At 39.0% G+C, this 18,319-nt stretch overlaps 1 protein-coding gene across 2 annotated transcripts; it reads left to right on the top strand.

Annotated features, from left to right (window-relative positions):
- Nucleotides 1-1,540: 1,540 nt before the first annotated feature.
- On the top strand, nucleotides 1,541-16,984 carry LOC117302711 (D-glucuronyl C5-epimerase B-like). 2 transcript variants are annotated; one of them, XM_033786710.1, is made up of 6 exons: nucleotides 1,541-2,427; nucleotides 8,650-8,903; nucleotides 11,130-11,335; nucleotides 13,145-13,284; nucleotides 14,259-14,495; nucleotides 15,767-16,984. In XM_033786710.1, exons 1-6 carry the CDS (start codon nucleotides 2,382-2,384, stop codon nucleotides 16,795-16,797), a joined length of 1,914 nt encoding a protein of 637 aa, XP_033642601.1. In that variant the 5' UTR covers nucleotides 1,541-2,381; the 3' UTR covers nucleotides 16,798-16,984. The 2 variants fall into 2 exon arrangements, with proteins under 2 accessions (XP_033642601.1, XP_033642603.1); XM_033786712.1 differs by lacking the exon at nucleotides 1,541-2,427 and adding an exon at nucleotides 8,509-8,552 and having other exon boundaries at nucleotides 8,699-8,903.
- The last annotated feature ends 1,335 nt before the right edge of the window (nucleotides 16,985-18,319 follow it).

The raw sequence follows: 18,319 nt of genomic DNA, 5'->3' as shown, positions 1-18,319 counted from the left end.
AAGTAACATGGTTTTTGAGAAAGAAGTAATTTCTCACTAAAATATTTGAATTGATTCGAAACCTCAGCTGAGAAATGGCGTCCTGTTGGAACAAACAATTGAGGTAGCTTAGACAGTTGAGCTTGTAAAGACTCCTGTAAAAAGTATCTATTTATATTAAGCATAAATTGGCGTCTCAGTTTCAGGTTAATCATGTGTAAAGGCAGTGGACACTATTGGTTACTACTCAAAATAATTATTAGCCTAAAACCTTACTTGGTAACGAGTAATGGGGAGCTGTTGATAGTATAAAACATTGTGAGAAACGGCTCCCTCTGAAGTAACCAAGTTTTTTTTAGAAAGAAGTCATTTTCAACAAATTAGATTTTAAGGTCCAGAATTAGATTTTGAGGTCTCGAAATGAAGCATCTGGAAGCACACAACTGCACACAACTTTTTTTTTTTCTTTCATTATTATCTCGCAACTTGGACACAGTGTTTTTTGTATGCATTTGAGATACACCAAGTGAGAAGACCTGCCTTTGACATCTGCCAAATGTGTCCAGTGCCTTTAAGGCCAAGTGACCAGGGGTAACAATGTGAAGCGATTTGGGACCCCCTTTAGGCGTGAAAAGTGCTATACAAACACTAACTATTTTTATTAATAAGCTACGTCTATCGAACTTAATGAAGAAAAACAACTTTTTTTTAGTTACAAGTGTGATTTTTGGAACTTGTTTTTCTTTCCACCAAAATAGGTGACTGGTCAATTAATACTGCATTTTCATAAAAATGAATGCATAATTCATTATTAGTATTTTTCAATGTAATTTGTGGAGTCATCTTCATTCATCCATTAAAGTCATAATGCAATTACTTTATTTGTTTTTAGTCTCTTTTGATTATTGCAGATAAAACTTTAATGTGAGAATGAAACTAAAATTTACCAATATTCCCTTCTATTTGTCCTGAGTTCAATGTCATCCTTTCCGATTGTTTCACCTACTCCCTCTTTCTGTTTCTTCATTCTTTTGTTCTTGATCTATTTCTCTTTCATGGCTTATTTTATTTACTTAGTTAATTTAGTATTATTATAGCACTTTCTAAGTATTATTCTAATTCTTATTCAGTCATTTGTAATAATATTTTGGCAGTGAAGCAATGAAAATAGAAGCAAGCTTTAATGAAAATTTTGTTATAAAAGAGTATTACAGCTACATACTTGTAGTGTGCGTTTGCTCTTGAATTAATGGCTCTGAGTATCATTAGTAGACTATGTGAGCAGTTAATCTAAACTATGGCACTGGACACTATTGGTAATACTCAAAATAATGTTACTTGGTAACGAGCAATGGAGAGCTGTTGAAAGTATGAAACATTGTGAGAAATGGCTCTCTCTGAAGTAACTTAGTTTTTGAGAAAGAAGTAATTTTCCACTAAAATATTTGAATTTGAAGTTGAGGACTCAAATTCAAGCATCTGAAAGCACACAACTTGCCACTGTGCAACAAGGGTGGTTTTTCTTCCATTTGAGTTCAAATTTTCACAGGTTTTGTTATTGTGCCTTTTTGTTGAGATACACTAAGTGAGAATACTGGTCTGTGAAAATTACCAATAGTGTCCAGTGTCTTAAAAGTGTTTCATCTAGACTTGGGCAGTTTGTTATTCCGTCAAATAAAGAACTCGGCATAATTTTTATTTTAAAAGCCTTCAGTGTATTTTTCCCCATGTTTATATTCCCACGCTGGGTTAACTTCATCTATGAAAATTAAAGTAATTCATTTTGCAACTGTATCTTGCAGAAGGAAAGATTTATGTGATGTGTGGATAATTATTAAGTGGACTGTCCTTTAAAGAAATTAACATGATATCAAGGGTTTAAGTAGTATTTATGAGCGTGGGGGCTAGTGCCTGACAAATTTCACAACAGTCACAACAAGACTGTGGTCCCCTGGGGGTGGGGAGGGGGTGGTATCTGAACAAGGTATTTAAAGAGCAAAAGAAGGAAAGTGACAATTGGCACCATTTTTGTCACTGTGTGGTGTGTGGTTTGGGGGCGGAGACTACTCTCTCAATCCCCCACTTTGAGGAATTTTTGTTCGAGGTCAAACAGCGCCCTCTATTTCAATAACTATTTTTTCAGATTTCTTTTGTTTTTGCCGTGTATATGGGAACAAGTTTTAAGTACTAGTTTTTTAAGTACCAGCAATATGTTGTAAAGTGTTCTCCAGAATGGCAATGCTTTTTTTATTTCTGTGAACGTTATATTTCAGTTTTGAGTCAGTTTGACACCTCTCTTAGCTTGAAATACATTTTGAACAGTTAACACGAACTACACGTTTTGTGAAAGATGTCCAATTGTGCAGCTGTGATTGTAAAGTAAGGCAATTCCCAAGAATGTGATGTTAAAACATGAAGAAGCGTCTTATTTCGTACAGTCAAATGAAGGTATGTTTAACTTTATTGCATATTTATACAGTAGCATGATGGAATAGTCTTAAACTAAACTTAACTTAAAAATACGACACTAACAAATCCCGACTTTCTTATTGCCACAAACGGGACGAATGTCGCCAATGAAGAAATGTGTACAAACCTGACAAACTCACTGATGACAATTGACATGGATGATGGAGTGATGAACTGTGTAGCTGCACTCGGCAGTCAGACTCTGACTGAGTGCGTGACTGCCCCGAGTCGGAGCAGAATCAGATAACTCCACATGACTATACAATAAGAGATTAAGTGGGGTACATTGTTAACTAGTTTTTCTCTCAATTATTAAAACTTCGATATGCTTTCATTTCAAAGAAAACTCTTCCCCTTTATTTTCCTGAACTGAAGTTTCAAAACCAGAAGTATTTTTTTTTTATTTGAATGATGATATTGTTGTAACTTTGTCTCCGGAATTGTGGTTTCATTCATGTCATTCCACAATTTCGCATGTCGCAAATTCAGTTTTCCATTTAGAAAATTCAATAAAAAGGTGTGAAGCCAAAGCAAAAGGCCAGGTTTGACTCCTCCGTCATTGATGCATTGCATACAACGCGCTGGAGTCCAGATTCAGGGTAAAGGTCCCCTACCATTGCGGGAAAAAAACTGTTTCAAACTTAATTACACTGGCCTGATATGAATATGATACTGCCTGGCCACAGGGCATCGAGGATATATGCCTCTGATCATTGCCTTGATGGCCCATGATGATGAAAAGTTTTACTTCTATAATATACATGTACAAAGTAAAATGTTACACGTCCCTCCTATATGAGTATGAACTCATACTCGTGTATGCCATACATGCTGAGGTGCCCTTGACCTTGGCCTTACAGGACTGTATGCTTTGTTTTTAAAAAAGGGCAAGGACCCCAAGGCATTTTCTTCTTGATAAATGGCACCCTATTAGGAAATTGTACATTTCTAATAATGGAACATTTCAAGGGCACCAAGGCAATGACCAGGGGGGGGGGGGCATGGAGGCAATCGCCTTTATTGCCTCTGTGTGAAGTACCAGGCCAGCCCTTAAAATAGGCTATACAGGAACTGTAAAGCTGATCATCAGGCCTGGAAAGGATTTTGTTTCCTTCATTAGATAACTAACCGGAACAATTTAATTTAAAGACACTGGACGCTATTGCTAATTGTCAAAGACCAGTCTTCTCACTTTGAGTATCTCAACATATGCATAACATGATAAACTAGTGAACATTTGAGCACAATTGGTCGTCGAAGTTGCGAGGTAATAATGACAAAAAAAACACCCTTGTCACACAAAGTTGTGTGCTTTCAGATGCTTGATTTTGAGACCTCAAAAACTAATTCTGAGGTCTCGAAATCAAATTCGTGGGAAATTACTTCTTTCCCGAAAACTACATACATATGTGTACGTCACTTCAGAGAGAGCGGTTTCTCACAATGTTTTATACTATCAACCTCTCCCCATTTCTCTTTACCAGGTAAAGTTTTATGGTAATAATTATTTTTAGTAATTACCAATAGTGTCCACTGCCTTTAATTAAATGCTAAGATAAGCTAGTAAAACTTAGAGGTGTTATTAGACCACCTCAGTTGTAGACTACAGGGAATGATTAAATGATTCTAGCACCTGATTGTAGGAAGCTCATTGTGGTAGTAGTAGATGTAGTGGGTATTCCTGGAATACTAAGGAGGTTGGTTAGGGACCTACCTGGACTCAAGGATTAAAGACAGTGGACACTATTGGTAATTGTCAAAGACTAGCCTTCACAGTTGGTGTATCTCAAGATATGCATAAAATAACCAACCTGTGAAAATTTGAGCTCAATCGGTCATCGAACTTGCGAGATAATAATGAAAGAAGAAAACACCCTTGTCACTCAAAGTTGTGTCAGTTAGATGGTTGATTTCGAGACCTCAAGTTCTAAACCTGAGGTCTCAAAATCAAATTTGTGGAAAATTACGTCTTTCTCTAAAACTATGGCACTTCAGAGGGAGCCGTCTCTCACAATGTTTTATACAATCAACCTCTCCCCATTACTCGTCACCAAGCACCCAAGAAGTAATGTTTTATGCCAATAATTATTTTGAGTAACCAATAGTGTCCACTGCCTTTAAGTACATGTAGCTCTCCATTCATGTTGCAGTGTATATTGCAGGCATGGAATTACACGCAGGCCGTTGCCCCTGGTCAATGCTGGTCTTGGCCTTGGTGCCCTTCAAAAGTGCTCTTTGTGAAATGTGCATGTAATGGCCTTGCCCTTTCAACATATTCAAAGTTGAAATTCCAGGCCTAACAACGTGTATGACTTTATGTTATAATAATAATAATAGCAATAATGATAATAATAATAACAATAATAGCTGTATTTATAAAGCCCCGAATTGCCAAAGTATAGTGTGAAGAAAAAAAGGAAAACAAGACAGTATAGTACTTGCATGACTGGTATTACATTACAACCACATAGTTTAGTTATTTGAACTGTGTCAGTTTTTATACTTTCAAAATAGTCTCACAATGCACTGTGCAATACCGCTTCCTTCTTTAGTCTTTGTGCATTTGTTTTTGTTCTGGTCAGTACTAAGCAAACAGGAAGGAGACATGTCAGAGTGCCTTGTTAAATCTCACATGTCTGAGGTGACTAGGAAATGTATCCCTGCGGGCTATAAGTATAATCAAAAACATGTTAATTACGAGGCCGACAAATACTGTGGCTAGTAAACTAGTTTGGCCATGCTGACATACAGTACGTGTACATTTATATACAACTTTATTATCAATTTATCATCTTAAGAAAGCAGTGGGTGTGTTCGATTAGCTTCCCCGTGTTGACCCTGCGGTACTCATTCGAATGAGCCCCTGACAAGAGCTAAATGAACGATCATTCGCCCTCTCGTGGTGACTGGGGCCAGCCCCAAGTGACCCATTCCACAAGCAGGACACTTGGGGCTGACCAGGGTGAGCCCCTGGAATGCGGTCAAAGCTATATATTTGAATGTACCGGGGCAGATCAGGGTCGACCCGGGGAAGCTAAAGGAATGCACCCACGTTAAGTTGCAGATACCAGCATTAATTTTTGCACAATGATTGTATACGTGCGTGTAGGCCTACAAGTGAGATCATAATGTTAATTTCACTTGATTTGATAAACCAACTTTACAGTTTGAACTGCTTTTGAAGTGTTCACGATTGACGTTGATGAAAAAGGTAACACTTTCTCTTTGCATGAGACCAGCCCTGTAATAATAATAATAATAATATCGAAGTCTTATATAGCGCATGTATCTACCAAACAAGGTACTCAAGGCTGAGTATACTGTATACAAACTTTCAGAAAGATAGGTTATTGCAGTGATGAATTTTGAGGCCCAATTAGTTAGCACCGTATAAGGGTTTACAAGGTACTCTGCGCATACAGCAGCCACAGCCAGGAACACCGGGGCGAACCCCTTCTCTTTCCGATAAGTGCACTGGGTTCTTTTACATGCATTACACAACACATTGGACCAACAGCTTTACGTCCCATCCGAAGGACGAAGCAATAAAGGGTCTTGCTGAAGGACACAAGTGTCAAGGCTTGGGATTCGAACCCACACTCTGCTGATCAGAAACACCAGAGTTTGAATTTTGTGCTCTTAACCGCTCGGCCACGACACATCCACATGTATGCTTCGTTTTTGTAAGGGCAAGGGTACCAAGGCATTTTCTCCTCGGTAAAGGGCACCATGAGACAATTGTAAATTTCTACTGTTTGAACATTAATTTCAAGGGCACCAAGAGGCATGAAGGCAATCGCCTTCCTTGCCTCCTTGATGTATACCAGGTCGGGGAGACCATTGCAAATTTGTGTACTGATCTGCAAAGGTGTAGCCACACTGGGAAGACAACTACATAATGAACTAGGGGAAAACTAAAAACCATTGTATTACAAATCCCTAGATGTCATACTGTAGGGTCAAGGTCCTCGGAAATGCCATCCTACCCAATGATGATTGCTTCCTCAATATAAGTAGCTACAGACATCCTGAGCTGGTGTTAAAGTTATCCCAAATGTTTGCATAAGCTCCATTTCCAGCCACACTCGCAACTCAACATTTATCCCCTGATGATTCGACCCTACCACTTTCATCAAAGGCAATTCAACAAACATTGGACGATATGCATGACTGTGATCACCTCTATAAGATTTCTCTCGGTGCAAGAGATAAAGTAGTGGCCTGAAGTTTCGACCCTAGTGGAGTATTTCTTGAAAGCTAAATGACAGCGCAACACAAAAACAAGTATACTGGTGTAAAAGACTCGGTCAAGTGGAAAGAAAAGAGGGAGAGAGGAAGAAAGCACACAGCAAAGGCAGGCATGTTATCAACATCTGGATTACCTTTTATTTGTGGACTTTTGCAAACGGAATCCGGATGTGACGATCTGAAATATTTCTTTCTTTTTCAACGGGCTAATGTTCATCTTGCAACCAGTGTGATGATCTGAGTTAAAGCCATTGGACACTTTCGGTAAACAGTATTGTCCAAAGGCCCACACTTCGTGTATCACAACTTATATAAAATAACAAACCTATGAAAATTTAGGCTCATTTGGTCATCGGAGTCGGGAGAAAATAACAGGAAAACCCACCCTTGTTTCCGCACGTTTCGCCGTGTCATGAATTGTGTTTAAAATAAATCCGTAATTCTCGATATACATATCGAGAATTGATAATTGTTTTAATGTTTTCTAAGAAAGTAAAGCATTTCATGGAATAATATTTCAAGAGAAGTCTTTAACAATTGCCTTACTGTAAACCCTGGGTAAGTTATTTGTAAATCTGTGATTTTTTGTTCTGTTCCGAAAGTGTATATGGCTTTAACGGTGCATTCTGCTGCCGGGGATTGTGCATTTCACGCATGCCCCAAGCCTTTGGAACCGTCTCCCTTATCAAATTCTTTCAGCTGTGTCACTTAAAGTTTCTAAAGAAACATCACAAAACTTTTCTGTTCAATGGTTTTAAAAATTGTTATAGACAAACTGTTTTTCCCATGATGAGTGCCTTTATTTGATTATTGTTCTGTTTCTTGTAAAGCGCTGTGGTACCCTGTGTGAGAGCACTCTATAATGCTGCCGTTTCACCACCATGTACACTGTGGTGAATATGCTGGTAATATTTGACAATCGCTCTTAACTTGGCAACATTCGCCGTGTCTTTGTAAGTGTTGGTAATAAACTTGGAATGTTAACAAGTTATTCTCCACCTCCTTACGAAGATCGGTCAATTTAGAAAGCACTTTATAAATTTCAGCAAATGTTGTGAAGACGATCATTTCTTGAGGAAATTGCCTAACCCTGTCATCATACTTTTTTCACTTTTGCAGCCTTAGCCATAACCCTAGTTGCTTTAATCTTCTCTGTTACCACACTTATCCCTTTTACTATGACGTTGTACTTTGTCATGATTGCGTTCCTCTAGTCTGAACCTTTTATTAAGCCCATATTACTGCGTTCTATTCTACTGAAATCTTTTCCGAGTCTTTTATTTGATCCTCCAACCGACGTTTCCACAATCGCATAGGCACCTACTGTTTTCTTGTTTGATTGTGACTCCTTCATACATGTACCTAACTTATCCCCTACTACCACTGCCCCTGCAAAAATAAGGCGGTTAGGTTCAGATTTATTACTCTACCGACCCAAGGACTTTACTTACCACGGCTGACATTTCTGCTAGCCTTTTCCTTAGGACCCGGCGCAAAGCTGGGATACTCTCGCCGCTTCCATCACCTCTAGAAGCCTGTCCTTAATCTGTGCCTCCTCCTCCGTCAACTCTACACCCTCATCTTCCTGACCACCAGGAAACCCTGGCTGTTCAATATTATTAGTATTTTACTATTTGTTTACCATTCATAGACCTTTTCCCAAACACCATTGCGCAAGCACAAACTGTCGAATGAGGTGCATGCTGGTCTAGCTAGTGATCAAATTTGATAGCAAGCTAGACCAGCATGCACCTCATTCCACGTCTATTGTGCGCGTACCGAGTATTTGCGATAAGGTCTGTTGCAGTGAGCAAGTGTTTCTCTCACAACCAGGTATCAATCTCTGTTGATATGAGGTTAGTGAATCCACGACTGTTTTCAACCCTGGCTGTTCAATATTATTGTTTTACTACTATTATTATTATTATTATTATTATTTGTCTACCATTGCAGTGAGCAAGTGTTCCTCTCACAACCAGGTATCAATCTCTGTTGATATGAGGTTAGTGAACCCACGACTGTTTTCCCGCCTCCCAGTTGTCACCTTGCTCCTGGTGCTCTCCAACTTCTTGACCTATCACTTGGTATGTATCGGTAGAGGAGACGGTGGGACGATCACAAGGAGTAAGACTGAGCAACGAAGTCAAGAGGTTGAAAGTGAATATTTACAACGACCGAGCCTTGGTCACAACCTAAGATATCATCAAGTAAGTAAATCATGTTTCAATCAATACTCATCGTCCCAGTTAACCAAAAAAAAGAGCTTGTGGCGTTACTTCATTCAACAAAAAAAGCCATTTGAGGTGTGATTAAATTTTGCGTTAAGTGAAGGAAAGAACTGGAATGAACAACTAAAGGCATGTTTCATTCCTGACCCACAGGCAATTGATGGTTTAGTCCAAGGACAAGATAGTTTAATGTACTCCATGACATTGCCTTGGTGCCCCTTAACAATGTTGCTGTACAAGCGTTTTTTTTTTTTCTCTCACAGAGGTTCCCGTAAACCGACTTGCCCTTGGATTAAAAACCGTTTAAATTTGACCAAAAGATGCTGGAACGATTTGTGCTGTTTATTTACTTGTACTGTTTATAATACTTGAATGTTTTATATTTGAAATGGAATTTGGTAAAAGTAAGATTAATTCCTTTTTTCTTTTTTTTTGGTAAGACAGTGCCATTTTCATTTTGCAGAGGGCTCATTTGATGGCCAAGACCAGCCGTCGATTTCACCAAACTCTTCCTTAACTTAGGATCAATCTTAGGACTTAGGACGGGTTCAGTTCCGTATCCAAATACGTTGGACACATTGAACCCATCCTAAGTTAGGACAGGTTACTGGCCCTAACTCGTGTTAGGAATAATCCTAGCGTTTCGTGAAATCGGCTGCAGGGCCATAGAGCCCATGCCTCCTTTTGCGATTGTATAATTTCAAGCCAGCTTTGTACATTTGAGTACTAATTGAAGTTTGAACACGTGTACTGTTGGCCTCTTGAACCCAAACGGTCATGCACACTAGACTCAAGCTACATGGTGTTACTGATTAGCAGAGTGTTGGTTTGAGCATGGAGGACTTCCTCCATGGTTTGAGTCTCTGAATTTTGTATGGGACATAAACATATTAGTCCCTGTGTGTTCTATTGGTCCCTGTGTGTTGTATACATGTAATGTTGAGCTCAAATTGTCACAGGTTGATATTTTATGCTTTTGTTGTACACCGATTGAGAAGACTGGTCTTTGACAATTACCAATAGTGTCCAGTGTCTTTTACACCGCGTTTACACTTGATCGGGCAAGGTGAATCAGATCCACCAAGGTGAATCGAAGGTGAATCGAAGGTGAATCAAAGGTGAATCAACGCTAGTGTAAACGCATGGTGGATCAGGATCAGACTCACCCTTTTGATCCACCCTTACTGCTGAATCAAAGGTGAGTCTAAACCACCAAGGTGAATCAACAACCAAGTGTAAACGCAACGCTGGATCAGACTCGGCAAATTGACCTACCGACTTCCTGCCAAACAGACAGCGCGGGCGATTTGAAAACAAAAATATGCAAAAAAACTAGTTACATGTAGTAAGCAACCGGTTCACCAGAGCATGGATATGCAAACGTTGGTTATGCCATACCTCCATGGTTATGCAATGCAAGCATCCCTTTGCGCTGGTTCCAACACGTCACAACAGCATTTGTGTGCACTGAAAGAGGAACACTTGATTTTAAAGGCTACCTGGCTTTTGCATCCCCTTGCAGGCCCATTGCTCTGCAACAAACGTGACCGAACCACGCTTTGATTTTTTTCCTTCCGTTTTTTTCCATTCATTTTTTGGCACGGTGGTAATAATTAGCTTCTTCAGTTGACCTTTGACACAAGCAATGTTGAACTTCCTTTCAACAAGCACTGTGAATAACGCGACAGGGATTAGCCTGATAATGGCTTGATTCACCTCGCTGGATCTGATTCACCTTGCTGGATCAAGTGTAAACACACTGTTGGTCTCTGTTAAGAACTTGTTTGTTTTAGGGGCTTATTTGTAATCTGCTTAACTTGTTATCTTTGATTCATTGTAGGCCTAAATGTTATTGTTCTCTTTATGTGCTTAGAGGCTTTTAGGCGCTTAACAAAATGTCTTTATATAATTATTATTAGTCATGTATAGTGTGATAAACTTTGTATCAGGTGTTATTTTTAATAGATGTTAAACTTGCATCGGGATAAAGAATATTAGTTTTGGGTTTTTCCCCATATACATTGATGTGTGTAACAGCACTGTACTCAGTGCTTGTTGTAACTCGAGTTCTCTGAAAACAAAAAAATACAGGCATATTACTTTGGTGGGATTCAGTTTGGGTTTTTTGGTAAATTATTGTGGAAACGTTTTTGTTGGCATGACTTATTTGAACAAAATTGCTAATACTTTTCATTTGATTCCCAGACAAATGAAGAGAAACAGCATCAGGCTGCTAACAATCTCGCTAAAGTGGATTTACATACATCGGGAATAAGGTACCAAGAGATTGAGTGTCTAATCAATGGTGACTATACGATACATGGACGACGAGAAGGAACAGAAGTCTATCTTCCTTTCACATTCTTGGAAAAGTACTTTGAAGTTTATGGCAAGATTGCAGAGTATGATGGGTTAGTATAAAGCTTTGTACATGTACCCGGGCCCGATTTCATAGAGCTGCTTAAAAGCGGGAAATATTGCTTCATACTCTTAGCAAATCTAAGAAGGACATCAGTTACAATTTGTACATGTAAAATGGCAATTTAACTGGTAACCTTATTCTGGTAAGCATATTTTTATTGTGCTTAGTTGTAGCTTAAACAGCTCTATGAAATTGGGCTCTAGTACTGTGTAGTGCTGGGCGAATAGTGAAATTTTGATATTCGGATACCGCTGGCCAACTATCCGAAATTAACCGGATATTGGAATAGTTTTTTTTTCGCCGCTAGAGGGCGCTATTAAAACATATATATATATATATATAAAAAATATATAAAAAATATATATATATATTTTTTTTTTTTCGCTAGAGGGCGCTGTTCGTTTGTGAATGAGATCGTATGGGTGGATTGATATTAGTTTTAGACAGTGTCACTCGGTTCATTCATAAAAATAACCGGATCTAATTTAAAGATGGCGATTTGCTTTTTCTTTTGATTGTGATTGACTCTACGTGAAGGAAAACTTTCGTAATCTTTGAACAAATTACGTCAGAAATGTCATTGTTTAACTCTTCACGGAGGTGAGCATAGTTAAATACTTAATTTATGCTGTTTTATGCTGTCTTAATAGAAGTTTTATAAGGATTCAGACAAAACATTCCTATCAGTTGTCGCCCGACGTCTGCGGATATTCGGATATTAAAAGAATATCCGGTTACTTGGTTGTAATTACAGAACTATCCGGTTTATAAATAGGTTATCGCGCCCTATGCGGATATCCGGTTAAGAAAAAAAAGGCATTCGCGGTTACGGATAGGAAAACCTATTCGCCATTAACCGGATATTTGAATAATTCGCCCAGGCCTGCTACTGTGTGTAAACAGTGATGGTTGTTTTTAGCAGTTAAACTTGATTCACCCAATGCACCAATGTCACCATACATGTAGCTAATAGTGCTGGGCGAATAGTAAAATTTGGTATTCCGTTAACCGACTGGCCGACTATCCGAAACTAACCGGATATTCAAATATTTGTTTCCCCCAGTACATACGTGCTTTATAGTGTGCGCAACGACTGCTAGAGGGCTCTGGGTTTTGGTCTTTTTTTTTTTGAGGGGGGGGGGGGGGGGGTTTGCTGCTGGAGGGCGCTGTTCGTTTGTGGTGGTATGGGTGGATTGATATTAGTTGTAGACAGTGTCACTCGGTTAAAAGATTTAAAGATTGGCGATTCGCTTTTTCGTTTGATATCATGAAAACTTTCGTAATCAAAAAACATTTAAAACATTCACTTATTTGTCCACCTTTCTTGTTAATGACTTACATTCTTTGGTTTCGGTGCACAAGGCGGCCGCTAGGGAGCCTTTAGAAACACGTAAAATTTAACTTTTATATACAGTCATATCTGAAAAACTACGACCCCCCCAAATATACCCCCCTCATTCGATTGTTTAGAGCGATTGTTGAACTTTCGTTTGGTGTAATGTTCAACAGGGGGTGCAACTGAAAATGTTTGAGAAACACACGGTTGAACATGTTCTTTCTTTGCTTTTTCAAAAAATTTATCTGAACACCAAAGGTTTAAAGGAATTTTTTAAATGTTACTCTGTATGCTCCACGGAGCATTGTTTTTAATATGGATTTAGCGATAAATAAATTGTTGCTTTTATTATTATTTTTATTATTATTATTATTATTATTATTATTATTATTATTATTATTATTATTATTATTATTACTTCAAGATTAATGACTAGATGATTTATTGCTTGATTGTTTGCAGATATGATCGTTTTGAATGGCAGCACAGTGTGGCACATGTTTACCAGCAGGCACCATATAAACCAACGGGTGAATTTATGTCCTTTGATCATTACAATGTCGAACCTCGAGACAGAGTTAAGATGATCAGTGGCGTGCATGGTAGGTTTTTAAATGTTTGAATGTAATTTTGTTGACCGTTTTAGTTAACCCTCTCACTATGGGTCTGTTTTTCATGACAGCAAACCCATGCCTTATTTACCTGGTATCCATGCATTGATGAAAGGAATGTTTTTTGTCAAAAAAGCAACTTGATATAATCTGTGATGGCTCACGATTAATGGGGTCGACCGCAAGGCATGATCGTGAGTACGAGGTCCGAGATAGCTGCAAAATAAATATAGTCGGGTTGCCTTGCGACGCAGAGAAAAATCACACGCTAAGTGTCATTGCAAAATGGCTAACTTCTGGGTACCGGCTGCCATAGCAAACGCGTGTGCAGATAGGTGCATGCTTTTTAGAGCAGACTTTGATCTACTCGTACGCTGCCAACCCACACACCATTCAAGCGGCCAATGTAAGCAATAATCGCGGGTTTTGGAGAATAATCGTTTTGAATTTTGATTGTTTTAATAGAAACAAAAACACATTAGTAAGGCATTTACAACAAGTTTGTTTCTTTATTTTTCACTTATTTCAGTGAAATTTTTTATTAATTATAAATAAATTTATGCCAGTCGGAGTTTGTTGAATTTTATTCGATCCCCGGTCGTATACAGCTGGGGCTGGTCAGGACCGACCGGTGCCAACCGTGTTAGTAGCTACAATGTACAAGTTGATCAGTTATCACATATACCAAGAATAAAGAAAATAAGTTTACTTGCTGCAGACCATCCTAATTGCCCATTACAACGATCTATGGTGTTATTTTTTAATTTGTTTGACTTTATTTACAACGCAACTCGCACTTTGTCGGACGTAATGTACAATGACTGATGTGCCAACCACCAGTCACAGCACATGGCCACAAAGGACCGCACGGGCCGAGCGGCTTATGCACTGACACCTTAATCTTATTTTTTATTTTTGGGGGCATTGCGGTTTGAACAAACGTTTTGGTATGTTTTCCTGTACAGGTGTTCCTGTTTCTATTCAATGGGATGCCCAAGGTTACTTCTACGCTATTCAAGTTTGTCAGTTTGGGTTGAGTCACTACAGCAAGAATTTAACCCACCGAGAGCCACGAGTGAAGATCTATGAAGACGCCGAGAACGAAGATCTTGAGAAGTGGAGTCTCGCTGATCAAATGAGTCGAATATCTGCGGTACGAGATGAAACAACTGGCTCTAACGTCATTGAATTCCAAACTACAGGTAACCCATTACATTCAGGCACTGTTCACTTATTGGTAATTACACTCAAAACTGTTAGCATAAAAACTCATCTGGTAAGGAGCAATGGAGAGCTGTTGATAGTATAAAACATAGTGAGAAATGGCTCCCTCTGAAGTAACGTAGTTATTGAAAAAGAGGTCAATTCTCACTCAAATACTAAAAGACTTCAATTTAAAAGTCTTTTATTATGCATCTGATAGCACATAAATTTTTGCAACGAGGGTGTTTTTTCTTTCATTAATTATCCTCTTGCAACTCCGATGATCAATTGAGTCCAAATTTTCACAGGTTTGTTATTTTATGCATTGTCGGGATACACCAAGTGAGAAAACTGGTTTTTGACGATTATCAAACATGTCCGGTGCCTTTTATAGATGGAAATTTGCATCAGGGATAACAAATATTAAGTTTGGTTTTATCCATTATACATCGATGTGTGTCAGTGTATACCCTCCTGAGTACTTTCCCGAGCTCTGTGAACAAATTTGCGCATATTATGGTACTATGTTTAAAATTACACTTTGATGACACCGTCGTGGCACCATTGTTCAGGTGTCATCTTTGATTTTCAGGTTCTGATGAGTTTCAAGGCTCAATTTTCGCTCGGCTCCAGCGGCCAGGTCTACGTCTATCCAGGACCGCTGGGATGGACTGGTCATGCTTGCCCAGGTTCTTGTGCACGCGTATTCCATATCAAGCACGCTCATTGGTAAAGGCACGGCGCCTTAACCAATGAGAGTGCTTGATATGTTTGCCCATCCCAGCGCCTTTAGTTAAGGCAAGGCGCTGGGGCTGAGTGAAGGCTCAATTCAGTTTGCTCATACAGTCTAAAAAATTAAACTAATTATAATATTTCACCAGAGGGTGCTGTTACTAACTTAAGACCATAATTTTTCAATTTGACAAGTAAAAGTAAAACTGTCATTTCATAAACAGAGTAAATCGACCACATAGTTAAAGTTTTAGCATTGGGCATGGCTTGAGTAGTAGATGCAGATTATCACCTGAGTGAAGTGGGCTTGTTTTGAGTTGAAGACGTTATGGCCCTTTATGAAACCATGGCTCCGGCATCATGCTCCATTCTCTCATCTGAAGCCCTGAGCATGCACACAAATTGTCAAAAAAATCACGGGGCCAAACTAGCCTGAGCCTCATCCGAAGCCGTGGTTTCGTAAAGGGCCTATGACTTATTTTTAAGATCATGATCTGTTTTACAACTTTTCCCTTTTATATATTGTCTCCAATCGCAGATTCTTTATCCCCAGGCCAAGGAGCTACTCTACCTCTCAATAACCGACGGACATTTGTTGTCTCATTTGATATATTGCTGATGAGTAACTCGACAATTACCGTCACAGTACAAGATGATAAAGATAAACCGCATAGCATTCACTATGTTGCTATGGATGATAAAGTCAGCCATAAAGGCAGCCATATATTTTATGGTATCGGGGAGTGCAGTCAGTGGCGTAGAGTCACAAGAGACTTAGTGGTTGACTTCCAAAAGGGTCTCGGACAAACAAATAAGAGATATGTCACCAATATTCAAATTGGTTTGTCCAGAGTGAACAAGTTTACGGTGCATGGCTACGGACGGATTGATAATATCACTCTATCGTCCTCCAGCCATATGGCGCAGTTCTTCGATGCGGCTAATTGGTTGTTAAAGAACCAAGATAGTAACGGAGGTTGGCCGGTGATGGTGGACCGGTTACTCGCTCCAGGGTTTCAAGTGTTATCTCCTGGTTGGTACTCGGCAATGGCGCAAGGTCAAGCCATCTCGACTCTCGTCAGGGCGTATGTCAGAACCAAAGATAGGAAGTACTTGGATGCCTGCGTCAAGGCAACAAAACTCTACCAAATACCGTCATCGGAAGGGGGTGTCAAGGCTGTCCTCTTTGATCAATACACGTGGTATGAAGAGTACCCAACCACTCCAAGCTCCTACGTCTTAAATGGCTTCATCTACAGTCTAATTGGTTTGTATGATTTGATCACGATAGCATCTCCTGAGGAAGGACGGGATGCTCTTCAACTTTATGAAGATGGTATAAGATCATTAAAAAAATTCCTGTTGTTATTTGACGGTGGAACTGGTACTATTTATGATCTACGTCATGTAACGTTAGGAAAAGCTCCAAACCTGGCGAGATGGGATTATCATGCAACGCATATTGCTCAATTACAATTATTAGCCTCCATAGATCCAGATCCAGTATACAAAACAACGCTACAACGATGGTTAGGTTACACCAAAGGGATTCGTGCTAAACACAATTGAACTCGCGTTGATGTTGTCTGAATGATCAATTGTAACAATCACTTGTTGTACAAATATATGTAAATGCAAAAGTGTACAAGTATATTCATGATATGAATTTATTTGTGTATAAGGGACCTGCCGTCAATTTCACCTAACTCATTCTAACTTAGGATTAATCTCAGGACTTGGGACGAGTTAAGTTCCCTATCGAAGACGTTAGGACGCATTGAACCCATCCTAAGTTAGGTCGGGTTCATCCTAACTCGAAATAGGATTGATCCTAGCATTTCGTGAAATCCTACTTCAATGAGGGAACTCAGACAAATGCCCCTGTTCATTTGCCTCCATGCCCCCTGGTCATTGCCTCCAAGCCCCTGGTCATATTGCCTCCATGTCCCTGGTCCCAATTTCATAGAGCTGTTTAAGCAAAAAAAAATAGCTAAGCACAAAAAAATTATGCTTACCAGAAAAAAGGTTACCTGCTAAAATACCATTGCACATGTATAATTTGTAACTGGTATCCTGCTTATTGTTGCTTAGCAGAGATCTCCTTGAGCAGCTCTATGAAATTGGGCTTTGTTCATTACCTTGTGGTCTTTTAAAGGCACTAGACACTATTGGTAATTACTCAAAATAATTGTTAGAATAAAAACTTACTTGGTAACAAGCAATGGAGAGCTGTTTATAGTATAAAACATGAGAATCGACTCCCTCTAAAGTAACAGAGTTTTCGAGAAAGAAGTAATTTTCCACAAATTTGATTTCGAGACCTCAGAAATAGATTTTGAGGTTTTGAAATCAAGCATCTGAAAGCACACATTTTCTGTAAAAAGGGTGTTTTTTCTTTCGTTATTCTCTCTCAACTTCGATGACCAATTGAGCTCAAAATTTCACAGGTTTGTTATTTTATGCATATGTTGGGATACACACCAAGTGAGAAGACTGGTCTTTGACAATAACCAGTGTCTAGTGTCTTTAAAATGTGCCTGTATACATTGATACTTCCTGCCTAAATAGAGGTACCCTTTGCTGAAAAGGAAACACTGCCTGGCCTTGACAAGGACAAAGTCTTAAAGGAACACGTTGCCTTGGATCGGTCGAGTTGGTCTTTGGAAAGCGTCCTGTAACCGTTTGTTATTAAATCGATATGGTTAGAAAGATGTTGTAAAAGTAGAATACAATGATCTACGCAATTATGTCTCGAAAATTGCGTGGTTTCCGTTTTACCTCGTCGACAAACACGGTCGGCCATTTATGGGAGTCAAAACTTTGACTCTCATAAATGGCCGACCGTGTTAGTTCGCGACGTAAAATGAAAACCGTGCAATTTTGAGTGATACTTGTGTGGATCATTATATTCTACTTTTAAAACATCTTTCTAACCATATAAATTTCTTAACAAACGGTTTCATACGCTTTTTATAGAGCAACTCGTCCGATCCAAGGCAACGTGTGTAACCCCTGCAAATAAGGTAACCATTATTGTGCGGTTGAAAATGTAACCTTGTTAACATGAGATGAAGTGATTTACACTGAGAAA

Source organism: Asterias rubens, chromosome 18 (genome assembly GCF_902459465.1).
Source record: "Asterias rubens chromosome 18, eAstRub1.3, whole genome shotgun sequence".
In the NCBI taxonomy this organism is placed as follows: Eukaryota; Metazoa; Echinodermata; class Asteroidea; order Forcipulatida; family Asteriidae; genus Asterias; species Asterias rubens.
The sequence above is the reverse complement of the archived record's forward strand: the minus strand, read 5'-3'. Positions and strand labels throughout refer to the sequence as shown.